We start from the raw sequence: 27,917 nt of genomic DNA, 5'->3' as shown, positions 1-27,917 counted from the left end.
ACAGTGGAAAATAAAATATAAAGTACCTACTTGACTGAGAAAAGTAAAATTTTGAAAAATAAAAATTGAATGCCACCATATCCTCGAGATTTTCTTTTGTGTATTGTATGTAGTTTATAAAATTGGTGATCGCCAAAAACAGCAGAATGCGCATTTACTAGCGCTACTATTGTACCTAGGATCGAGTGTTGAAATTGTGAACTGTTCACTTCTCACTTTCAGAGCGTTGTCTCTCGCAAACCAAGATGGAGGAGCTAGCGGTCGAAGTGTATGGTGAAAATGCAGCATGTTATAAGGTCTGTAATAGTCGAAGTACAAAAAATAATGTGCTCGTTCCGCGCCCAAATCAAATATTATTTTTCACAGTGCATTTTATGCCCTTTCGGGTCGTCCGCGGTCGCATACTTTCAAAAATATTTCCATATAAAAATACATCCGCGGTCTGGGTGGACGCCATGTCCATTTGACAGGGCGTGATTTTTTCCATGTGCGGGCTGATGCCCTCGTGTTTGACGTTTTCCGTCGTCCCGGAATCGTCACCTTTCATTTTGTCCCTTCGAAATGCCCGGTAACAGTGCAAATACCTCAGGCGGGCGGCGAAATTCAAGCCGCCTCCGTCGCGCTCGAGACAGTATTTTCGTCCGTCGAATACTATTCTAATTAATTTGTTTTATTTACAGGCATATGTCACGGACGTGCTGGACGGAGAAGTGTTAGTTTCCTTTGAGAATGAGTAAGTAGATTCATCCTGGCGTTCCGTCTAGTTTATTTTTGTGTACATTCAATTGTTGTTCAATGCATCCATTTTGTTTTTTTTTTAGCTGGAGTCCAGAATCAAAGTTTCCCTTTTCGCAAGTGTTCTTGCCCCCCAAGGACACGGCTAGGACTGAATTTATCGAGAATCAGGAGATTGAAGTATTCTCGAGGGCGAATGCTAGGGAGGACTGTGGCTGGTGGAATGCAAAAGTTCAGGTGTGTAGGTTGTTTTGCATTCATTCCCCTTTGTCAATTCTATCACATTGTGTATTTGACACTCTTGTCAGCGTAAACATTCACTACAGTATAATTTCTTGCCAACGAATTCATATATATAACAAATTATCATAATTGCTCAATGCATTGCATATTTCTTTTCGTATTTTACAACAATATTTGCTTGAATTCATTCGCTGATCAATCTAACCGCTGCGTACATAATTCGCATAAGATTTTTGGCAAGAATTATGATTCAAGACATATTAACGGATAAGAATATCTCTCCAGTTTGGATATGATGATATTTAATCCAAACTGGGGAGAATTTATATTTATAAGTTTAGCATTTATGTGTGCACTCATTTTGCACATTAAAAACTCATAAAACCCGCCTGAATTATACTATTTTTCAATGTAACGTCAACCAATATTATATTTTTCATTCTGTGCCGTTAAATAACGTTACCGTACCGGTTTCATGATCATACGTGATTTAAAATAGATTTATGAAGTCTTGGCAACATAAATATAGATTTAAAATATTAATTTTTCATTATTTGTCGGTGATTCAAAGAATAGCTAAAATATGTGGTGGATATTAACAGAAATATAAAATATTTAAGTAACATGAATTAGTATCACAAAAACAGGAAAGGTTAATAATAATAGTAAGGGGATGTTTAAAATCATACATTTGACATTTTAAAATTTAAAATTTAAGGACTTTGTAGGTTGCATTTGTTTTTTTCTCTCTAAACTTATTGGTGACATTTAATGAACCATGCAGACATTTAAATGACATTAATTATAATTGAATGTATATGCATTTAATGAATAGGTACTTTATCTTTTCCACCGTTCCTCAGGAGGATTTAGTTCTCATGATTACAAATATTTACAGTGCACACCAATGACATTATTAATGGACAATGCACTCAGTACAGTAGCTAACAAGTAAATTCGCGCATAGCGACATTCGCACATGTATAGGTAGACGTCACGCAATTTCCATTATGCGTTATCACGCATTGGGAATTTATATCAATATCACCTTTATTGTAATGAGGTTAGAACAGTGTTTCTAGTGTCAATGTTCATTTGAGCGAACCCGTTCGAACCGAACCATTCGGCAGACCCGACAGAAAGCATCGGGAATTTATAGCAATATCACCTTTATTGTAAATGGCGTTAGAACAGATCATTGTCATTTTTTTTCCAGATGCTTCGTCCATATTAATGTCATTGGTGCACACAGTTAATTTTACCCTAATTTATTGATCACTGTAGTACTGTCCTCACTTTAACAATCCTATTTAATTTATCACCATGTTGCCATTACGCCACTGCCTGAAGTTTTTCAACCAGTTACAGGAGTTATTCTCAAAGGTGAAATACAAATGGGATGTATGTAACGGGTGTTTTCTTTGCATTGATAGAACTTTTTGACATTTATGATAAATATAGTCTAGTGAGTCATCATGAATAGAGTCGCCCTTGAACAACATTACCAATTTATGCAAATTTACTTTGAAAATCAGTCGTCGAAACTTTGGAAGCTGTTTTATCGCAAAATTGCATTCAGCGGTGAGGCTCATTTATGGCTTAACAGGTTAATAAGCAAAATTGTCTCATGGAGTGAGACCAATTCAGAAAAAAAACCTTAGGCGACACCATGTCATCCATAAAAATACGTAATGATGCCAATTAATTAATGCTATTGAACTATAAAGCGCTGCCTGAAGATGTATTATGATTTTACATTGTTCATTAAAATGTATATTAAATTTGTACAGAGGCTGTTTTGAAATTTTACGTGTCATTTTTCCGGTGGAAGATAAGGGTTGAAAAGTGGTCAAAAACCGTTGTAGTTATGAATTTGTAAATCAAAATGAATGCATGTCATACAACAGTATATAATGCAACCCAACACAATCTGAAGAGTCAGGTGAAGGTGAAGTGAAGGAGTACGCGATGTAATAGACGTTGCCAAACAGCTGAAATGGAGATGGGTGGGGCGGGGCACATTGCTCGTCGAAAGGACGGCCGCTGGACAAATGCCGTCATCCAATGGTACCCCAGGGGCACGAAACGGCCACAGGGTCGCCCTAAAAGCCGCTGGATCGATGAACTGATATGGTTCGGCGTAAATACGTGGCAGCGAACGACACAGGACCGAGAGAGTTAGAGGAAATTTGGGGAGTCTTCATGCAGCAGTGGATTGACCCCGGCTGATGATGATGACTTTATTATGGCCAGACCATAAATCCCAAGAAATATATAGCGTGCCAAGTGTTCAAATATTACCACCATTGAAAGCGCGTTTCGTTTACGTGATTAACTTTTAATGTTTATTATATAACTATTGAAAATAACATTCTTCAACACGTGTTTTAAATTTTATTCCATCTTTCTCCACACTCGATAATTAATCCTTAGAGCCTCACCCACAAGGCTACTTCCTATTATTTTTGTGTTTCCTGGTCTTGCCCAATGGATCTTTATAAACGCTATGATATCGTAATCATCTTATGCACTGCGTGCGCAACTCGTGATTAAATCTACACCACCAAGCTCTCCTTTTAACACCTTATTTGGCAATGAATCTTTCAAAAAACCCGGTGTGATCGATGAAATCAACACAGTAATCATCTAATTGATGTCCCTATGGTCTTCCTCTTGATTATCCATGTTGATGCTGTGGGGAAGGGGTATAGATAAACAGAAAACAATTTTGTTTTTAAATATTACCCCAATCACGGTTACTGGGTTATAGAGTGGCCATTTCTGAGGCTATTGGTAGCGGGTTCAATACCATGGTTGGGATAAAAATATATGTTGTATTTGATTCAGTGCAAGGGCCCGATGGGTTTACCAATCCTCGTAAAAAAGGTTTGTTAGTACAACCTCTGCTTTGTGGAGACCCATATGCTTTAAGCTTAATATAATAATATCTGTTGGCAACATAATATACAGTCTTCCCTCATTTATGTTGTTACTTTGAATGCCAACGGAAACTGTTGGAGATGACATTTGGACAAGTAACACGTTGCTGATTGTATTTACTGGCGAATTAATTATCTGTTAAAATAAAGAATAATATTGAGGAATCTTCATTATGTAAATGTCAAATTTGTGTTATTTCAAAATAAAGATCAGACACACCGCTTGTGACCCTTATAAACAAATACTTAATTTGGGTATTTTTTACGTTGGTAATTTTAGACCTAACTGTCATCGATTGGCGAGTGAATCAAGCACTAACTAAGCAATAGGAATTATTTTAATTTGGCCACGACTTCGGGGAACTATCCAAAGTAACATTAGACGATCACTTTATTTCACATTTTTAATACATTTATGGATAATCTGTGATTTTTGAGAGTTTTATTGTTTTTCGAATGATACTGTATTCTTTTTATTAATTGTTAATCGAGAGTTTAGTCAGAATGAGTGGAGAAGCGAGTAAAGAGAAAACGAAGATATGGCTTAACAAAACCGACACTGTCATATGGAGCTATGATGTGAACCCTCACGGATTGTCTTAAAATACCTAACCGACTTAAAATTTTGCTCATGAGTGCACCGAACTGTTGGAACCTGAAGGCGCAACGTAGACTGACCATTGTTTTCTTTTGTTTTGCAGATGATTAGGGGTGAATTTTTGGTATTGGAATACACCGGATTGGATAGCCCTTATACAGAAATAGTATCATCAGAGCGGGTACGACCGAAGCGCTCTAATCGTCTGCCAATTGATAAAAATACCTTCTTGAAATTCGAAATAGCCGTGCCTGAAGATCTGAAAGAATAGTATGTATCATTTTGTTAGCACCAAAGTGCGATAGTCTAATTTCTGCAGAGAGAATGTTGAATTCAATTTGAGTATTATGAATTATATTTAACTAGGTGGAAAGCCCACTCAGGGATGTACTAAAAAACATCCAAATGGCCAGATGTCTTCTTAAAACCTTCCAATATATCGTTTTCATGCTTTGTTGTTATTGTTTCAGTGAGTAATGCAAATGACATAATGAAATCATCATTTGACTTAAAAATTCATTCTGATAAAAGTTATCCTGTCGTATTTGTTGATTGTGGAACTAACAGCTACAATTTATTTAATGCAGAGTGAAACTACCCCTCTTTATTATATTGGCCTTTCATTCTATGTGCTATTTCAAAGGTTTGAATCAAAACAAAGTGCAAATATTTCTATTGGAGGGGTGTGCTTAGCGACAAGACACTAATGATGTACTCTCCGAAATATTATTTGAGGATTTCTTTGTGCAAATATGCTGTCTTATGTTTGTTCGCCCTGTTTGTAGTTAGTCTATTTACCCATGCCCAGTTTGTGGACGGAGGAGATTTGATAGGGTTATTTTGAACTATTGTTTTGACAGTGCGAAAGTTGAAAATGCGCACAAGGAGTTCCAAAAGGCGATTGGCGCCTCGATCTGCCGGTACGTGCCGGATAAAAATATCCTCACTGTCATCTCGCGGAGTGAATCTTCCAGGCAGCGATCGGAGATGCTTCAGGAAATGTACTTTAGGTAACAATGATTTATCCTACATTAATTACAACTTATCTGTCATAGTAGAATGCAGGTGGTCGAGCGTCAGTCATCTGGCGTACAGTGGTCTTGAATCTTCTCATTCAAAAATTTGTTTTTCCCCACTCCATCCTAAACCATGGTTAAAAACTGTAGGTTTGCTTTGGATACATCAATTTTGAAGAGTCCGTTTTCTAGACTTTGTAGTTTTGTAAACTAGACCCCGTTTTAATGAAATTTTGCCAAGATATCTGCGCGGTGAAGCTATTGAAACTAAGAAAATATACATAATTTGACACTCCATAAACATACTTATTAGAAAAATATTTGTACTGGGCGCCACAATTTTAGAAATATTTGTTCTAATCGGTATGTTACTGGGGTGTTGTAATTTAAGGAGGTATGTTCAATAATTAATATGTACTATATTCTCAAGACTTGTGTATTAGTCATTGAATAAAATATAGTTTAGTTAAAATGACATTAATATCTTATGCCATTCATAAAAATCTTCAATTACACTGGCATCTAAGTAGTACCTATTAAAATCCATCAGTTTATCTTGTAAAACTCACAAAACCCTTTTTGGTAAAATATTACATATTTTTTGAATAAACGAATGCAATTGAATATCTATCTTGTTGCAAGATTCTCGAAACCCATAACACAATTTAAACAATCAATCCACAAAACCTCACAATTCGTGGTCCATACAACTGATAATTTGCAAACCCCGTAAATACCAGGAATCATTTTGTGTAGTTGTTTTTTTTATGTTTTGAAAATTCACTTTTATAACAATCTCTAATTTGACAGTCAGTTTTGCTTTCGCCTGAAAACAAAGTTGTTTTGGATTTACGTGGTTTACAAGATTGACTGACAGTATTTGGCTTAACATGTACGAACAAGTCATGTTTATTTTCCAAGAATTACTTTATGTGTCAATGTAAGAGCAATTATAACGGATTTTGTTAAAAAATACCATGCTATATTATATTTAGATCTATACGCTATTTGTCAGACAAATTATGTTTAGCTAATTTCACTCATGGTAATGTTATCAGCTGAATGAGTGGAGAATATACTCATAATGATAAACAAATTGTGCTCTCATTCAACATAGATATATGTATAGGTAAATCGTTTTACAGTGGCACCATGGGTACGGCAAATGCGGCTTGCAGTTCTAGTGGTATTGTTTGCTAGCATTGGAACAGGCATTGTCGCAAGCAATTCAATATACGCGCGAATCGCCTATGGTGCCACTGTAGAAGGATTTACCTATATCTGATGTTCTGGGTTCATGGTATGATATTATTGTATGCTTTGCTTCACGAATGTTTAGTCATTTATGCCGGATTGTTTTTCAGAAATTTGTCCCAAAAAGTGTTGCTTTTAAAGCGTACTGAAGAGGCAGCTAGACAGCTCGAATCTACAAAATTGCAACACACGCAAGGAGGGTGAGTCATTGATTTATTTTATTTCCGCACATCATTTTTAAACAAATACAGTCGATTCCGCTTGATTAGAACACATCAGGACTGCATTTCCGCCCAATTAATCAAATTAAACGAAAATTTTCATTTAAGAAAAAAGATTTATTTCAACAAAATAGCCAGGAACATAATGTATTCTAAAATAAAATAGGTACATACAATTTAATTGGGATCTTGGTAAGGGTCATAAATGTTAAAATAAAATTGACAATTTACACACAGATACATCACACACGCAAGACGGTGTAGTGGGAACTGAATACCGTACAGTAGTGGTAGTGGTAGACGCCTACGGTCTAACGACCGGTTCAGCTCCACACTTACGCGACAGTAAACATGTGATACAAAAATAATGCATAACATGTATTTGAAGTGCTGTTGTATAAATGATTAAATTGTTTGTACATAATTATTTCTTGAGATTGAGAGAGAACGGAATGTTGTCCCAATGAAGCGATGTAAATTACTGTTAGTTCCTTGGTTTGGGTTTCCATGCTTTGAGATTTGGCCTAAATAAGCGGATCATCTGTGCATAATATGTCTAGTTTGTTTAGGAGAACAAATTTGTAATACTCGTTTGTTTGAGTCCCAACTAGGACTGACAAATTTACTTCAAGACCCATGAATCTTTCAATTCTACAATTCATTTTTACTTCTCAAATTTCATAGTATAAGTCGATAGACTTCCAAAGTAAAGTTTTATTCATACATCACAAAACTGTTTATTTCTGTGATTACCTGTTTATTGTAACTAGCATTGGTTTTTTGGTGCGGTTCCCTCCATTTCAAGATAATTAAATGACTCATGAAGAGAATTATAACATCAAAAGTGTTTATTTTGATTGCCTTTCATGAGGTTACATTATAATTAGCTAATATTTTGCAGTTAAGAACAGTGAGGATCTGGGTTAAGGTGATAATTTTCAACCATAGGCGCGACGAAATTTTGCACTCGCTCCCATTCGGAGAGAGAATGTAGAGCTGGAAGCACGTCATTTTGCTTCGTGATGGCGACGGCCGTAATAATTCTTAAATCGTGTAAAGATGACTTAAAACGTTACCCATTTACTTAAAAAAGAAAACAGTCAATGAATATATTATTATTGTTACTGATAAAACAATAAACAGAACATTAAATGGACACATGTTGGATTTATAAGACAAATTATATTTGGTTTGACATGCCTCATTTGCACCCGCGACCCGCAATCCGCGCATCGCCTAGCGACGATCTTTTTAGACCGTGTCTCAACTAAGGTATGGCCTTAAGACTCAGCTGAACAGGAACAAGGTCATTCATAGTTTAGTCAGAAATAAACCTCAGCGTTGAAAGGACGTCATTTTAATTCAGTCTAACCTCAAAAACCTCTAACCATCGGGGATTTATTTTAAGAAACGCAATAATTATTAATTACAATTCTCGGTCGAACGAATATCATTATTATTATTCCCTTCAAACATAACATGTATGCGACGTAATCTGAAACCGGCCGAACGAATACAGGGCTGTCAAAATAATATCAATCTAATTTTACGTTTTAAAGAGTTACAAATTTAAAGTTAAAAATAGCTTACTGTACCGATGGAATAATTACATACTTCCAAGCGTCAAACGGCATACAACATTCATCTAAAATAATTATGAAAAGACTAGCTGATTATGTTATGTTATTTTTGTATTGTTCTTATTTTTTTGCTTATCAAAATATTTCACATATTATCTGATGATGTGTATTTTGGATATATCGTCATATGTATCTGGTCTCATTAAAATTGCTATTAAGTTGATATAACATAGGAAAATCTGTAAATCATTAAAATGTTAATTTCGTTATAGTTTTTAATTAAACCGGTGCAATTACATATTAGATTTAAACACTGTTGTACTGTGTGACTTTTATAATATCAGATAAAACTGTAGGATGTCAGCAAAAGAGTAAACAAAACCCAGCTCATGGGATAACCGAATGGTAAGCAACTGTATATATTATATTTTCCCGCCAAATTGCACACAATTAAAAACAATTTATCATAAAAACAAGTAAGACGTCTTCGACAGCCCTGGGTGATTGATTTGATAAAGTCGGCAGTTTTTTTTGTCTTGTTCTCTGCGATCGCTAGCTTTGAATAAAAAAAAATCTATGGGTGACCATTTTTTATGAGTATAAATTATTTCTTGCATTGGCTTTTATTAATTAATAATTATTGTACCTACCAACTAAAAGTAAAGTTGCGTTACTTGTTTGTAAAAGTGTCAGACTAAATTAATTAAACTAATCGGGTAAGTAATAAAAAGTCATTAATTGAGTTAGCATTTACTTGGTAGAATTCCATTTTAAAAGAAATGAAAATATAATTAATTATATTTTCATTTCTTTTAATAAAAAGTCACTTTCTTTTATAATAAACAGACATCACTATATTAATTTTTTTTTAAATATGCATTAGAATTAAACAATATGTAAGTACCCATTTTTTTTAAATAGTTATGTAATAGGTCTTACATATTCAAAATAAATACTATTCATTAATAATGTTTTTTGGATAGCACATGAAATAAAAATGTAGGTAGATATGTATTTCAACATCCTTCGTATGTTTAGCTCTCGGACAATTTCAGGTTAAAACGTTATTAATATATTATTATTAAGTTTATATCGTGGCTATCCATCATATTGGTTGCAATGTTTTCCACCAAACACCTGATTAACAAATTGAATTTAGTAACATTTACGTATATTAGAAGATATCATTTTTTGGTCACCCCATATTTTATACACTTTGACAGTGTTATGATTTAAATTAAATAAGAGATCATTATTATTACTTTAGACCAAAGCATTGTCGGCGACCTTTGCATATTACCAGTAGAGCAACAATTCCGGACCACATGTAAAAAAATCATATTTTCAATTCTCAAGGGCAATTCTGTAGAGCGTCCCCTTAAGAGGGGTGTAAGCGCAAAACTATAGTTTTGAGAAAAACATATGTAAATGTAAATAATATAATGCCAATGTTTTAATCTACATAAGGTGTATCCGTATGTTTACATTTTGACCAACAGCTGCACGTGTAGTCATCAGATTGAAAAGATAGATCATTGGTGACACTGTAGATGGAATCGCGAATTCAAAAAAGATTTCCAACACAGCAGAATGACCTAATTTTATTTAGGCTCTTTCTATCCAGCTCAACAATTGTGGCAAAATCAGACTTAGGCAGAGAAAGGATGTTGACATATAGATAATGTGATGTGCATATTGCCAAAACTGTGGAACTATATTTACATTGTATTTAATCAGTTTAACAATTTGGTTAATGACTCGAAAACCAAACATTGATTATTTCATTTGATTTTTCAATTGAATATGCATTCTAAACAAGCAGTTTCATTGGTTGTTTGAAAATCCAACCAATTGGAAACTTGAATGCTTTTTAAAAAACTGCATTCGATGTCAAACAAAGCGCAGTGTAGGTAACATATTACGCTATTAGTGTTTCTCAAACTTACAACAGGTTGGTATTAGTGGCGTGCAGTGACTTTAGGTAGTGGGCATGCTGTTGAAAAAATACACATACCTACTATATTATTATTTACTTATGGTTATTTAATTGACCGAATTTTGAAACGTAATTTGTACATTTAAAATATTTTTTCTTTCTTACACCAAATGCATAAAAAATACGTATTTACTTGAACTATCTCATCGAGAACTTCTGGGGATGCTCTGCACTGAACGCCACTGGTTAGTACCCCTTGGGTGTACACTTTTCCGGCATATCCCTTTTTCTTTTTTAAATTTACCCCTTGTGATTAGGTCTTTTCTCTATATGCAAAATGATTTTCTTTCATATTTATTCCAACAACCAAATTTTTTAAATATTGGCATACTAACTATTCTACATAGTATGTAGACCAATGTTGTATTACAAATTACTATAATTATAGGATGGTTGGCGAATAAGTCATCTAATCGATTTTATTTGAGCGGATTCGTCATCGGGCGCTTACATCGGCTTAATTTGTGTTGTACAACAGTTAAGCAAATATTTTTGAGAAAAAAGTTGCATCGCGTGCATACCGCTTTAATTTTTACATACCCCTAGCGGTTTGCATTCGGAAGTTTAAGAAACACTGTGCTAGTCCATGAATAAGTGGATCAATGTTTGTGGAGGATTCTTCTGGATTGCGCTATAATTTATTTCTAAAGTTGGGCAGCAGTTAAACTAAAAGTATTGGGTTATAAATATTGGCATATATTGCAGGTATTCTGATGAATTTGCCGTCCGTGAAGACCTGATGGGACTGGCAATCGGAGCTCACGGTGCGAATATCCAGCAAGCTCGCAAAGTTGATGGCATAACAAATATAGAGCTCGAAGAACATTCCTGCACATTCAAAATATGCGGAGAGGTAATTTTTTTTAATCACAATAATATAATGTATTGAATGACAAAGACAGACTGACAGAAAGAGCTCGCTATCCGAATGGGAATGGCTGGAGCAACAATCAACTCGATGCGGAATGTCTGGGACTCACGATTGTACACAGTCAAAACCAAATGCCGCCTATTCGACGCTTGCATTCTGACAGTGCTGCTTTACGGTAGCGAATCATGGCACCTTACGAAGGCTCAGAGCAACCGTATACTGAGCTTCGAAAACAGATGTTTGCGACGGATACTGGGTGTGTGGTGGTTTGACTTTAGAAGCAACGAGGAGATAAGAGAATGCACCACGCAGCCTCTCATCACACTGAAAGTGAAGAGGCGACGTTGGACCTGGCTCGGCTCTATATGCTCCATATGCTCCAATTAAGGGGCGGATATGGCCAAAGAAGAAGAAGAAGAATGACAAAAAAAGACAACTACTGTAATTTGTAAAAATAATGAATCGACAGAGGAAGAAATAGATTTAATTTTGGTACAATATAATTTTGTTATTACAGAATTGACAGGTCGGATTGGAAAACAAAATCGAATTAGTACAGAATGCATGAAAAAATTTAACCATGCTTCAACTAATAGATATGGGTAGGTACTAAATTATGAATACACTTAGGTACTGTAGTAATTTAGGGGCAGGCAATTGGAATTGTGTGACACCAATGTTTGGTGATATTCAAAATTCCTCAAAAACGACAGCGACGATTAAATAGAAAACACCTATGGTTTTTAAATTTGAGACAGCAAAAATGTTATTGTTTTTGTAATAATGCTTGTTTACAGGCCGCTTTAGAAAAAAATTAAATACTTACCTCGGACACAAGAACGATATTTGTATGATGTAAGAATGAATTATACGTTTTTATATGAAATTGATATTCCTATTTTAGGTAGGTATATAAGATTTAATTGGAAGTAGAATAGAAAGATCATTTTCCGTTTGGTAAAAAATGTTCATAAAGAGAATGTCTGTTTTGACATTCATAATTACTTGTGAAAGGCTTAATTTTCGCCAAAATCTAGTCTTATTCGAATCTAGTAACAGTATGTCTTGTAAAACTTCTCGTGAGCCCCAAATGAGTATGGTTGTGGTCGTCGTTACAGAGTGACGAGGCTGTGAAGCGGGCGCGATCCATGCTGGAGTACAACGAGGACCTGCTGCAGGTGCCGCGCGACCTGGTGGGGAAGGTCATCGGCAAAAATGGTCGCACCATTCAGGAAATCGTAGACAAAAGTGGTGTTGTCAGAGTGAGTAGTGTGAGCGCTGGGATACTTTTGTATCTATTTTTTTTTAACTAATTTTAAATAGCTTTAATCACATTATTTTTAATCACAGCCGAATCAGGTTATCACCCATGCCTAAAGTTATATTTCCACTTCCAATAACTCTCGCTCACTTCTCCTTTCAATCTTAACCGCAAATATACTTTCCGCAATAAACTGATTTACCTGTCCCAATTAATGCTCGTGATTCCAGAGTTTGCCAATATCGGCACCAGATAAATTTTTCCATACGATTAACAGTCGGCAATTGTTGCCTGTCGCTGTCGCGATGACCTAGTTCTTTTTCCTCACGATTGTCTATTCTGAGTAATCTGGTATCGTAAGTATTAAAATATTAATATAGTTTTTTTTTTTCAAATACTAATCTAGCATCATAACAGAATTGAATAGCCAATTTCATCAGCATTTTCTGTTCACATTAATTCAATAAGTGATAACTGAAATAATTATCCATCATCTTAATGCTTTTTTGTGCAACTGTTGTTTTTATTTCATAAAAATATTGATAATTTATAATCACTAGTCTCAATTATTTTACATAGTTTTTGAATAAAGGTTGAACTGATCAAGCCTCGTAAAAATTGATTCTTATTGTTCATTTCAAATATAGCAAAAAAAATTTACCCGTTGCCTCTCCCGAGACACGATTGAGATAAAAATGAAATACATTAGTTTACCTTACGGCGACACTGATAAAATAGTACTGATCAAGGGTCTTGTCTGTTTGCAGGTTAAGATCGAGGGTGATAATGAACCTCATCCTACGATTCCCCGCGAGGAAGGTCACGTGCCGTTTGTTTTTGTCGGAACAATGGAAAGTATCGCCAATGCCAAAATACTACTCGAATACTATCTCGCACACCTCAAGGTAAATATGTCATTTTGTTTGGTGTTTTTTGTTTCATTTTACAAATGATTGACTTTCAAATTCAACTTTATTTATTTTTACATACCGTGAACATTACAAATTATAAATTTAAGACGTTCACAACATGACATATAAAAACAAAGAAACAGTGTAAAACTTTGTATATCAGTGGGACCGCGTGGGATTCAAAGACATCTTTTCACTCTCCGGGTGTTTGTCCTCTCAACCAATTGAACCGGTCAGAAACTAGTAACGACAAACATAGTTGGATAACCTAAGTTGACTTAGCTGTGAATGCAAATATTTACATTATAATATATTGAAAACCATCAGAACTAGTTAGTTATCTTCTGTAGTATTTTTTTGGACTCCGATTAAAGAGATACTGATTTTTTTAAAATGTATTCTCGAAGTGTTAAAATAGGTTTATCATTACAGTAAATCCGAACTATAATTGTAAAACATGCTAAGCAATTGTTGGAAGCCGATGAGACGCAGTTTTACTAGTGGCCGAGAAATGCTGCACTGCAAATATGATTGAGCAAGAGGATCATTGCTTAGGTTTACATAACCTCTAAACTCAGTATTTTAGGGTGTGTAAATGTATTTGTGTCTAAATATGATGCAGGAAGTGGAACAGTTGCGGCAAGAGAAGTCAGAGATCGACCAACAGTTGAGAGTTATATCCAGCTCGGGAGGGGTGGGAGGCAGCGGAGGCGGGGGCAGCGGACTGGGTGGGGGGTCGGGCGGGGGCCGGGGAGGCGAGCGGCGGGGGGACGGCGACCAAAGCAGACCACGCCGGCCGCGACCCCCCACAGCCCGCTACAACAACACAGGGTCGCGCCGAGTCACACCCGATACGGCAGACGAGAGAGTGCGTGGCCCTGGCGGTCCCCACCCTCATCCCAATTCACACCCGCACCCACACCATCACCCGCAGCAATACGCGCCCGGCGGCGGGGGAGGGGGGTACCGCGGCTCCAGGGGAGGACCCGGCCGTGGAGCCTCCAGACCCGGAGACAGGTTCGTCACTTTCTCTCTTCTCTTTTGTTTCATTTGCTTCGAATATGAAATTATAATTTGCCTACAAAGTTTGGTACCCGTATCCATTGAGATTTCCTGAAATAACTTTCTTACATATTATGTGTTACATGACATTTGAACACATTGTGTTCAAATAGTAATTGAGCCCTGACTTAGAGTGAATAGCAGTAGTAACACTACTTACACATAATAGTGCGATACATAAAGTGGGCGTTGATCCATTCCTATGCTATGCCTGATCCTGCTATCCGTTGATGGTATTGAAACATTTTTTGTGGGTTGTATACATGTATGGACTATGACATGAAATTGCCCTTTAAAAATAGTGTTTTCCCAATAACGTTATTATCCTAGCCAGGGGCAGGGGCTCAATTATTGACAACGATCAATTAAAACAAAGAGATAATCTGTTATTTCATTTTACACTAATCATAAATTTGCCTCGTTGATATAAAAATATTGACATTAACATCAAGTAAATGATTCATATGGGTGTTGCGTATCAAGGTTTGCCATCCCTAAGGGTGTGAGAGTAATTTTGGCAAAAAATAGTTATTTTCGGTGTTGGATTATTTACAATGTCATCTTTAGCATCCCAAATGTGTCAGTAAGGTGTATGACGTACGTGATTAAGTACAGACAGCTATTTTTTTTGGCTTTGTTTATTTAGTTTGTGAAAAATACATGACAGAATTAACAAAAAAAATTTCAAATCCATCACCCGTGTATAGTGCGAAAACATCTTCTTTGCTACGTGTTAAAACTGAACTAACATGCTCCGCCTATTTTTAACCGCTCTTCCATTGTAAACTAACAAGCTCCTCCCATTTAGTAAACAACAGCGCCTAGAAGCGTAGCCAAGAAGATGTTTTCGCACAGTAGTTGCAAATTGTTTCGAATGTCCTTTTGGATTACCATTCTCAAGTGGGCGTTACTCATTGAGTAAACGTACTGTCCCATGCAAAGGTGCACATAGGTTGCAGTCATATAGGCTGCAGTGAAATATCTTTCAAATCATTAAAATTGTATTACAGCTCAAGTATTGTTTCCTATTATAGATCTCGAGACGGTATGCAACACAGAAATCGGGATGATCAGAGGCCAGGCGGAAATCGCAGCGGTCCAAACGGAAATTCCAGCACCACAGAAAACGGTGGACCTCGCATCCCCAGAGAACAGGTTAACAAATCAATAATAATTATTCTTGCGGTTTATTGAGACGGTTTAATCAATTTTATCATCGTCAACCTAGATAATATCCTCCATGTTAATTCCACCCTGTTTAGCCTCTCTCCGGAAAAAGAGTATTATCGTGATTCACTAGTATACCAACAAAAAATATTATTTAATATCGACAGATAGAACTAGACTGGCGTGTTGTGTTTAAATGTTATTATCTAAAAGAAAGATTTCAGGATAATGCCGCGTTCTCACGTGGCGATTTTTGTTATTTCAACTGTATGTTGAATGATAGATAGTTCAGTCAATTGATAAGTGGGAACCATATTTCAATTAATTTGGTCAATTTGTAAGTTGAATTGAACGAAGTTGAGGTTATCTCTAATTTTAGTTGATTCATTCGAGTCTGGTTGCTTAGATTAACCAAGGTACAACTCACATCAGCATGTCAAAATTGTTTATTTCACTTGATGCATCCTGATTACGACTATCTGTTCAACTTAAATCGATATGTGAGCGTGGGAACATTCCTTTTTCTTATTGTTCAACATTCAACAGACAGTTGAATGGCAAAAATTGCTTTGCGAGTAATGCTTTTTTTCCAGAGGGTCCAATTATTGTTTTGTAATGCCATGGTGATAATTATATTTTTCTATATCGCAGTGTAGGTAATAGCTAGTTATTAATATCTCAATACCATCTGATTGTCCGGGTGCACTCAATAGTAGTAGTTCAATTTCAACGTCTCTGTTTTGCAGTTTGTTGGAAGACAAGGCGGTAGGCGTGACGAGCGGCGCAGACAAACAGACGACGAAAGTTCTGTTCTAGACAGTCATGATGCAGACAGAGGTATGCTCCCATCAACCATATAATTTACTCTAGTTATGAGTAGCTGCCCATTCCGTGGATAGACATTTAATAATCTCCCGCATGCTCTCTTATGTTGGTCAAGCTGTTTTTGTAGTCTCTTTGACATTTTGTAAAATGTTCGTCTTTCTAACTGATGACTGTTGAGTCAAAAAATAATTACACGTTGAGAATGTAATAAAAATGTGTACAATTCATTCTGGTAATTATATCAAATATTACCGAAGCCGTATTAAAAACTTTTACTATTGTTGAAAAACTTCCCCGTTTTTGTCTTGTATGAATAACGATCGTTCAGTCGCTTGTAAATTTTTCTTTTTGACACAGTGGTTAAAGGTGATTAATTGGCATGTATATTTTTAGTCAGATTTCTGTAAACATTTAATGAAAGTCTTCTGTCGTAGCTTACGATGCATGATTTGAAACATTCCTGTATTCATTCATTTTGTGGTGGATTTTAAAATTATGTTTTTTTTCATCTTGAGACATTTTTAAGGCCTTTTAGAAGTCTGCATAGAAAGACTAGAATTGATCACAAATTTAGTTGAAACAGATAGATAATAAAATAAACTTTTATTCAACACACATAATCTAATTTTATTTTAATTGAGATAGCTTCTTTATCAATGTTTGATATTGTTCATAGTTACCGGAAGTTGTGTATGAAGTTGTTACTGATTAAAATAATTCAGAGGTCTGCACAGGCTAATATTTTTAACAATATTGTGTGCGGAGAAACCTTTTTGACTTTTGCATTCATAAAGTTTGCATCAGACTGCCTAATTTAAATATATTTTCTTGAATATCGTAGGTGCCTTTAAACAAGAACAAAGCAGACATGCGTAAATCTATGGGTTAGTTCATAGATGTTGTATGTCAAATTTTATATGTATTGAATCGGATAGATTCAAATTGACTAAAAATCTAAGGAGAAATAGGCATTTTATGCATTTGAATGAGATATATAATAATATGTTCTCAATTATGATAACTCAATTTTAATAAATACCAATGAGGTTTGATTTTTTCGCTGAGCTTAATGGAGACGTTTTTACGTACGAGAATCGTACGTTGCCCACCGACAGTTTGATAAAACACGAACTCGATATTAAACCTCATTGGCTGAAAACCACTCCATACTAATCTTCAATATCTCAATAATTTTAATATCAATACGCCGACCAGTGAATGACTCAGAATGGTTTTTGAACTGTCTGAAGTATGTGCAACAACCGACTATACAGTATCTGAGCACCAACCCATGAAAATGTCAGAATATGGCTTTGATTGAAAAACATTTGAACTGAAAATACCTATATAAACTTTCAAAAATGCAGTTGGATTCTTGTCAAAATCATTTAAAAATATTGGAAATACATTGATGTTTTAAATAATGGTTTATGTACCTACATTATTTATAATATGACAATAGCGTGGACATATTTGATATTTGGCCTTGTGCAGGCTTCATAAGTGAATATTAATCAGTATCACCGTTCTTACTGTCTGCATTTATCTCACTAATGACTAAATAATATTGTGAATATAGATGATAGGCGAAAGAGATGAGCTAAATTTGAAATGTTTATTGTTTGCATCTCCGTTGTGTGGTTTGCGTGTATGATGGTGTAATGTGGGTGTGGGTGCGCGCACAGAATCCGTGTCTTCAGCGGACGTGTCGGGGGCGGCCAGCGCCTCGGGGGATGCGGACCCCGGCTCCAAGAGGCGCCGTCGCAAAAGGGGACCCGTCGCCAACGCCAACCCGACCGACTCTCAGCCCCCACCTCAAGATCATCCCCACTCAGGTATTGACTAGGCCGCTAAGAGTAATGCATCTAACTACCATCATGCTCACTAAGTATCGCATATTAATCTCTAGGCGACCTCTGCCTCTTCGTGCATAAGGAAGTCAACTGCGTGATCTAATTTTACAAAGGGTGCTATAGATCTACCATCATAAATTGGCGTTTCAGCGAGGGCGCTAGTATGACATTGAGAATGTTGCCATAACTAACAAAAAATCGTAATTTATAATTTTTTATTGGTAGTAGATATAGGTACAAATATTATTAAAATAAAAAATTAACACAATCAAAATAAAAACGTGTTACTTCTTTTATAACCATGAGGAAGAAATGCATAGTTGGAAAAATCAGAAATTGGTGTATATTTTAGTCATGGAAAAAAATATAATAAAAAAAGCGAAAGTAAATTAAATTAACTCTAAAGACAGTAAAATAGTATCAACATAAATGGAATTTTAAATGAAACCCGATAACTATAAATTACACAAACAATGTAGAAATTATATAACTACTATAATGGTTCAATTCCAGATAGACTATCATCCGATTCTGTGTCACTCTTAAAGTGCGGCCACACCGGCAACAAGTCGCGCGACAGCTCGTTAAATTTTATGATAATTATCATAATTGCTTAAGAAATTTTACGATAATTATCATGCTTATTGTAAAATTTAACGAGTTGTCGCGCGACTTGTTTTCGGTGTGGACCCGGCATTAGGACCATTTACAGTAAAAATAAAACCAGTCGAGGTCATATTATGGAATTCAAACTTGTAAATGTCAGTTTAATTAATACACTAAATTTCTTTATAAATCCGTTTACATACACAAATAATAAGTAAGTATTCATTTATATTGCTATCCGACATTAATTTTTATTTATATCATAACTTTGAACAAAACTAAAAAAAAATAAGAAATTACTTGCGTTGTAATATAAATGCAACTTGGTAACACTGAACAACTGTCATGGCGACTTGCCGTTGTATTCCATTATCGATATAAATAATCATTTCGTTTTGTCCTTTTTCGTCATCGCAGAATTGCCATACTTTTAGAATGATGTCTCTGACATTTCCACGAACTGTTTTAGAACTACTTGCCATTATGCACTATACTTATTTCTTCTGTATTTTCAAAAACAAAATATATACCCCGAATCCTGCACACTGACGTTTCAAAATGTAAACATTTGACTCAGTCTGGAATAAATTTGTCATAACGCCCAATCGCCCGGAGTTATTTTCGGATGTCTACATTAATTTCTTCGTGGAGACATAATTCGTTGTTGATTATATTAAAATATAGCTTACTTTAAATACTTACCAAATAATTGGTGCTAAGTAGCTATCGAATAATGTCAAATATTAAAAGGTCACATTCAATTATTAATAATCTAAAATGCTCTTTATGTTTTCAAATGTACAAACAATAAAAATCTTGCGAGCAAGAAAAATAGCGTACCTACCTAAATTAGCAACAAACACTCATTCGATTATAAAATACTATATCAAATATAAAATTATGTATTAGGTACATTCCTTATTTAAGGAAAAAGGTTTTTTCACTTGTTGATCTCTTTTTTTAATAGGTAGGTATATTTTATTTATCAACACTAAATATAATGTGATTTTGATATTTTGACGCCATGAGAGCTAAATAAACGCAAGCGCAATCCATAATTCGAGAAACATGTTGTAAAATTAAATGGCATTTGTGACAAATTTATCCTCGATAGACAATTTTAGTTTCAAATTCGACCGGCTGCCAATTTACGATGGTAGATCTATACCTAGAACTGTAAAAAAAATTAGATTGAATAGAAAATATGAGAAAGTAATTTTATCTCTTATTTGAAGTTGAGCGAAGCAAATGTTCCTATAATAATGGTATGTTTTTATCAGATTTATAAATTTTATTTGAAATAAATCGTGTCCAACTGGGTAAAAACCATTTTCAAATTATAAATGTAGTTTTGTGCAAAATGATAGTTGTGGACTAGTTGGCAATTCGAATTACAGCAAATTCTGAATTATGAATGTTTTAATTAATTCGATTTTACTGTACAATGGTGTTATTACTAGCCCCAATGGCATAATGATGACATGTTTTATCAAATTTTTATTTGATTTATTGAAATAGATTCTGTCCAATTGGCACTTCCACCTATGATTTGAAAAGATTTTTAACAAACTATGAAAGGAATAATTGTCTGGAAATTTTCAGAAATTTGAATTGTTGAGTGAGTGAAATTGGCGAGATTTACTGTACAATAGTGTTTTTGACCGCCGCCTTGAACATTTTTTTTTTGTACAGAAAGCTGGTGAGCAGAACTAGCAAATACAGTGGAATTTCGATTTTACATTCCTGGAATTTTTGTTTTCACGCTATTTGCGTGTAGTTTCTCAGTCCTGTTTTATTTTAGTGCATTTAACTTCCGGCTTAATATTTTTTCCCTGCAGTTTACGTCTGAAATTCATTTCCAAAATTCAATAAAATAAAATTAAAAATATTTTAACACATTCGATTACCACTATTATGTACCACCTACAGTAAAACCTCGTTAATACAAATTCCATTACGAATTATGAAATGTATGGGTAAAATATACAAATTTTGAATTTTTTTTTTTTTTTTGATTTTCTCAATGTCGTCCCGCTCATGAAATAGTGTTGTACTTTATTACGATTTATTGAATATTTTTATATGCCAGGACTCTGAAATCATAATTCGAATTAAAGGTATGGTTTTATGTGAAAATAATGTTCAAGGGACTTTTTTTTGCGAAAATTTCGAATTACGGCGAATTTTGAATTATCAGTGTTCTTACTAACAAGGTTTTACTGTATATAAATGCAAGGCAATCACTGAATCTTCAGTTGCAGATCCATAAACTATCTTTCTATAAATACGCCTGCCGTGACCAGACCAAGTTTATACAATACAATTTGTGGGCAATCTTTTACCATTTTTCACTTTGGCCAGGGTGGCCTGGCCACACAGTATTTTTTTGTGATTCTCCGTATTGGCTCTAATGTTGGTGTGCTCGCTCGTTCATTTAAAAACGATAAAGTAACGATCTTGGCCTGTGACGATCGATGATGCAAGAAGATGTTCTGAGGCACATCCAAGAGCCTAAATTTATTTTACCAGCGTATTGATAGATTTCTGGGTTTTCACCATGTATATGTATACTTCTTTTATCGACCTTTCGAGCTCATTACAGAGGCGATTCTCAAGAGATATGTTATGATGAAGTGTAGTGTAGGTGTATGAATGCGAAACGACGGAAGAAGTACACTCAGTAAAAACCTAAAAATCTAGAATTACGATAACAAAAAGTCTCATCATTATTTTACCAGCATTATTTTATAACATTGAAGGAGTTGTATATAAACAATCGATGAATGATTTATTAATAAAAAATAATTTATGTAATTGTTTTAATTTTTATTTACATTTTCCCGCTATTTATGTTTTTTTGTCAGTCCCTTCATAAATGTAAAATCGAGGTTTCACTGTGTTTGTTAAGTAATGAGGCAGCAGTGTTGGGCATTTTTGTGATAACTTTTAAATTGCTAAGGAACAGGCAAAAATTAAAAACCTACCAAACCATCAGATTACATTTCAACAATGATTGCTTTTCTTTTATTTTTAATATCTTTAACAACACAATCATCCTTTCTTCTTACTACTTCCGTCGTATTCTGCATACATAATCATTGTCACAAGCACATGCCATCAAAATACTGCTTACATGATTTAATTTTTTTTTTTATTATTTATAAGCAATCTATTTCTCTACATTTTGTCAGATAACCATTATGCTAAAGTTCTTAAGTTATATAATTTGTGGAATTTTATGTAATCATTATTATATACTATTATAAACTGACAGTATGTAGTTCAAATTGGAAGCACTCATTTCTTGTTTATTAATTTATTGTATTACCAATCATGACGTCCTGTGTGGATTGTATGAATATAACACTGCAACATCGTACCTACCGATATAAAATTCCACAAGATACTTCAAAATTTTTTTTGGAATTTGCATGATCATTTTACTTTATTTTGATTATTTAAAATGCTTCACTTTTATCTAATAATTCAATTGTTTCTATGCCCACATTTTGACATTCAAATTGTACATTATTTATTGCATTAAATGGCATAGGGTGTGTGTACACGTTTAAAATTTCTACAAAAATATAACATGTTAACATTATTTCAGTGTTCTGGCATTCGAAGCAACCAAAATAAATCTTGCCGATATTGTTTATAGCAAAGGAAAATTTGTCTGATTTTGTATTTATAAAATGTTTGATTTGTAATAATTTAATATTTAAACTGTTTTTATTATTAATTTCAATTTTAGTCACAGAAATGTAAAATATTTTATGACGAGGAAAAATGTGCTGTAGAATAAATATGTTGAATTATTAGACACATAGTGATTGTTAATAACAGTAGATTTATGCATTGGTAGATTTCAACTTTTCCCTTGTATTAATTTTTTTGCGGTTGGGAATAATTTATAACATTGTGAGTAGGCATGTTTTCAATTTTGATTGGCATGGATATTATGACCAAGAAGTATTGCTTGCTTGTTTTCTCGATGGCAACATCTAACGGCCAACAAATTATTAAATAAAGTGTGTAAATAACAATAACATCATCATTAACCTAACATTACTATTTAAGGATTGATTAATCTAAGATTGAATAAAAAACTAACATTTTTTATGGATGTTTGGGAGAGAGTTTTCATCTGTTTGCATTTGGAAGAGGCAAAGCTATTTTTACGAAGATTGTCTGGATTTTATTTTTTATACCTTCTAGTTTTAAAGTTTAAAATATATAATATTTAGATGCTACATAATCTCTAATCTAAGCCAGTGGTTACTTGTGACATCTGTCATATCCTGTAAACCTTTCAAAATTTTCAGGGGATGGTATAACCATCCTAATTTTCCATTGTACGGACACGGATTATGAAATTTTTGTGAACTGACTTTGATATCATGAGAAATATGAGTAGGACTCTTAGGCGGTATTAGACAATTAAAGATCGTTTATCTAATGCTTCGTAGCATTTCTTATAAGGACATTCTTTTAAAGAAATATGAGAATATTTTATAAGTTACGTTAAAAATAGACAAAAAATGCTGGCTTGTACGTTTATTATTGTTGTAATCCGGGTGGCAAGTATTATGTAGCATTTTCTATTTTTCGTATTCTATGGAAATCTCATTTTTGAGCCAAGATTTCTCAGTTTTATGCCATGGGCTGATAATTTGGTGCTTCGTAGTCACCACATTATGACATCATATCATATACTATGTCATATGTCCATGGGTATTTATATGCAACCCACTTCAAATATACGAAACTGAGAATATCCCCCCGCATTAAGGATGTGTACTTTTTTCTTGGACTGATACTCATTCTTTATTTAATTTTGTGAATATGTCGGCAAGATATGTAATTTTAAATAACACTTTGCTTAGTGGTGATAACTCTGTTTTCACAATTGATTTTGAATTATAACGGTCAGCTATTAATAAAATTAATAATCTGGAGCATTGCCAGCATAGCTTAAAATTTGATTGTGATACTCTTGCTAGTCTTCTGCAAAACCTTTATCGAAACCTCATCTTACAAAAAACCGGCCGCAGAAGCTATTTGTGAAACCCTGTTCTACAGTAAAGATTTAATTTGGTGGGTTAGTCTATTGTCTCTTTGACTGTATGAGTCGTTTACATTGCTTCAGGTGTAAAGAATGGCGGTAGCACAGATCCTTGGGTGGGCGGAGGCGGCGAGAACTGGTCAGAGGAGTGGTCATCGCCCGGGTGGGGCGAAGCCGGCAGCGGGGCGGGCGCGGCCGGAGCGGGCAGCGGAGTGGGCGGGGCGGGCGGAGGCAGCGGAACGGGGGCGGGGAGCGCGGCCGGCCCGCCTTCTCAGCAGCCTCCTCCTCCCCAGTCTAACACCAATGCCAACGCCAAAGCACAACGCGATCACAAGCCCAAGGGTAATTAGTTAATATTTTCACTCACAAATTCAGTGTTGAGTTTATACTCGTGACCCGATTGGCTGAATATTCCTCCGATAGTAATTAGGATTTGTAATTCTGTTGTGCGATTTCTATATTAAGGCTGACATCACAGATCTGGGGAAATAAATATCCTTCCAGTTCTTTCACATACATATCTATGCCGTCGCCCTTGCTTCCGTCCTCTCATACTGAATATAGTTAGTTTTCAGATTTAGTAGCACTTTTTTGAATGATAATTTAGTTTATTCAAAGTTTTATAACCATACACCTTATCTGATTCTCATGAAGGTTAATTGTATTTTTTGAGATATCAATGTTCTAAAAATAAACAGCTTTTTATAAATTGCATGTCTGGTTTCACAAAACATATATTTTTTGTCAAAAGTCATAATCTTGGGATTGAAAACTTGACATATCCATGGTGAAGATCATAAACCTCCTTAGTCAAAAAATTGAATTTTACAAGTGAACATAAAAACTTGGGTGTGTGCAGCCCGGAATGGTGAATACGACATTCGAGTTCAAAAAAAAATTAAATAAATTGAGTTATACACATTTCTCTTTGACAAAGGAGGTAAAATTTAATAGACCTGTTTAATTTTTAATACCATAAAGTTGAAATCAATAAAATTTGACATTGGCACAATAAAGCAGTTTCACTGTATGTACATAAAGATATAAATTTATCAACGTTACATTATTTAGTTAGGGGTTCAAATGTGGTGCTGTGAGAAATGTATTCTTGCATTGGATGCTGTGATTTGTTTTTTTGATTGTGTCTAATATCAATAATCCATATTGCGACTTATTTGAGTTCTGCAATTAACACTGCACGCAGGCATGACCTCTAACCACTACCACCTTGCATTGGCATTGGCATTGGCTGCAGACTTCATTTTCCATATTGTTTGGTTGGGATGTCCGCATACACTTAATACCGTTTCTCGACCGGATGCAACTCACTATGAAGTTATGAAAGTCCACAGCTAGTTATTCTAACTGAGGGCCCCTGCCTATTGCATTATTTTACCACGCCTCGCCGTGTCTGTGGCTGATAAGCGCACCTTTCCGCATGCATTCCCAATGTCAATATAATCTGTACTTACATTAACACCTGGTCTGCAGCCAACCACTGGTGGGATGCTCAACTCAGCCCCTTCGGGTTAAAGAAACATATCTCATCTTCTCTCCTTTACGGTAGAGCCCAAACACAGGTAAATTTACATTCCACTGACATTAACAAGAAAGTGTTCTCAGGGGATACGTATTGAACTATCTTTGCTTCGTGATTTTGTCACATTGTCACTTCATGTGATGTGTTATTTTTACGCTCAGTAGGTACCACACTCATGATTGTTAAGAATTGAGATATGATTCTTTAACCCTACGGAGTCCAACTATGTGTCACGAGCACCCAGAAGCGGATATCATGTGCCCGTGTTGTAATTAAATTCTAATGAGATGTGTTGTTGTGTTGCAGGTCAGAAAGTAGCAGCGGCAAAGCCCCGCCAGGAAAATATTCCCAAACCAAAAGAGACGACGGTGAACGGTGCATCTTAAAGTGCACTTCCGCTGAGCAGAATCTCCAAGATGGAAGCGTTCAATTTCAGCACACTAGATCATAGATTCCGTTTTAAAGTACTAAATTTTTTCGCCTATGATCAAAGATTATCAATGTGGAAGGTTGTGTTCTGCAAGTTCAAGTTTGTGTTTGTCCTTTATATGCTGTCCACGATATGATAGGAACTAGGCGGAGATATGTTAAACATAACAGTTCAATGCCGTCGGCGCGCGGGGGCCGGTCGCCCCCCCACCGCCCGCTCGATGGATTGCTAAATATTATATTAACATCTAACATTTGTAGAGCGCGAGTGTCAACACCGCCGATTTACTTGTACACGGCCACCGCGCCTGACTTACGATTAACAAGCATTTACCCTTTATAATAAGAGGAGACCATCCTGCCAAATTCAGTATACTACATCGACACTGATATGATTAGATTGAATTCGACCGAGAAATATCTGAGTTTACACTCAACCCCATGAACGGCGCGTCAAATAACCATCTTGTGACTATTGTCGTTTTCATATTTCTCGGCGCGATTGGGTTCAATCTCTACTTTCGAAATGACGGAAAATAATCTTAAACAATTGGTATGTAATATCCCATTTGCGTGCGCGTGCAACACGACATCGACAGGCGCGTAATAATTATATATGATGAAGAGTCTTTTGGCAAACTTACACATTTTTCCACATGAATATTATCAAGTAGTTAAAAAGAAAAGTTGGGACACTGCAACTTTCAAAGTATAGCATGAATGTTTCAAGTTTAATAGTATATTTTTAAGTCTCGATCGAGTTTAATTTTAATATTCTTTTTTTTCGTTTGGATTTATTTCCACCATTGCGAAATGTATAACCGATTTTAAAAATGATGATATGTTTACTTTGCACATTATCCTTACTCGAGTTTTCTCCTTTTTTAAAATATAACAGCCGTAGTTTGTAAATTTACTGCTGGTCTATATATTTATATTGTCATATTGGATTATAATAGACACTCTCTATTGCTATATTGTTCATTGTTCCTTGATATTTTATGAAATTGTAAAAGAAAAATGGTCTCGGTTGTTGAAACTGTGAGATTTGATTTTTTTGTGCCACCGGAAGGGTCGGTGATTTTGTTTGGTATTCATTATTTGCTTTTGTCCGCTCATGTTTATTTCGCCTGGACCGAGGTCGCATATACCGCCATACCGCCATCCTGGGCTTACTGTTTCTTTCTTTCTTTCTTTGAATACTCACTCTTTTGTAGCTTCATTTTGTTTTTAACTTTTAAGATTTTTTAGATTGCTCTTTATAAAAAAAAATTGTCAATTTTATCTGTCGCCCGGCGGGCTTATATTGTTTTTTTTTGCCCCCCCGACGAGAGGTTTTGATTGATTTTTGGTTTTAATCATTATTTATATATCAAAAAAATAAATAAAAAACAGATTTGTCACTAATGAAGCAATACAAAAATATAAAACTAGAATTATTATCATAATTGCTTTTTTATGAAACTGAAAAAAAAGATTTGTATTACCTGAATAATATGTAATCTTAAAACAAATGTGTGCATCATATTCCCTACAATGATATGTGAGGGTCGCTGAGGTGCTTCGCCCGCGCGGGTGCCGCGGGGCCGAACGCACCTCGCTCCACAGTACCATACTTATGGCCTTTGGTATTCGTTATGGGAGATTAGGACATACCTCACTATGGAATAACGTATCGATACTCTGTATGTGTCAGAGGTTATGTAATTTCCTATAAAAATAAAGATTTCTGTACATATTTCAAA

The 27,917-nt window shown here is 35.1% G+C and overlaps 1 protein-coding gene across 2 annotated transcripts; it reads left to right on the top strand.

The window, feature by feature from the left end:
* Positions 1-27,917, top strand: Fmr1 (synaptic functional regulator FMR1). 2 transcript variants are annotated; one of them, XM_085945424.1, is made up of 15 exons: positions 1-296; positions 681-733; positions 822-972; positions 4,619-4,785; positions 5,376-5,525; positions 6,896-6,985; positions 11,288-11,435; positions 12,572-12,715; positions 13,482-13,619; positions 14,248-14,642; positions 15,722-15,842; positions 16,601-16,691; positions 18,365-18,514; positions 24,288-24,545; positions 26,050-27,917. In XM_085945424.1, exons 1-15 carry the CDS (start codon positions 246-248, stop codon positions 26,127-26,129), a joined length of 2,187 nt encoding a protein of 728 aa, XP_085801550.1. In that variant the 5' UTR covers positions 1-245; the 3' UTR covers positions 26,130-27,917. The 2 variants fall into 2 exon arrangements, with proteins under 2 accessions (XP_085801550.1, XP_085801549.1); XM_085945423.1 differs by having other exon boundaries at positions 12,572-12,724.

Source organism: Rhyacophila brunnea, unplaced genomic scaffold (assembly GCF_057557595.1).
Source record: "Rhyacophila brunnea isolate RB1 unplaced genomic scaffold, BYU_Rbru_1.0 scaffold_18, whole genome shotgun sequence".
Classification (NCBI taxonomy): domain Eukaryota; kingdom Metazoa; phylum Arthropoda; class Insecta; order Trichoptera; family Rhyacophilidae; genus Rhyacophila; species Rhyacophila brunnea.
Note: the sequence above shows the minus strand (reverse complement) of the source record. Positions and strands in the feature narration are given on the sequence as shown.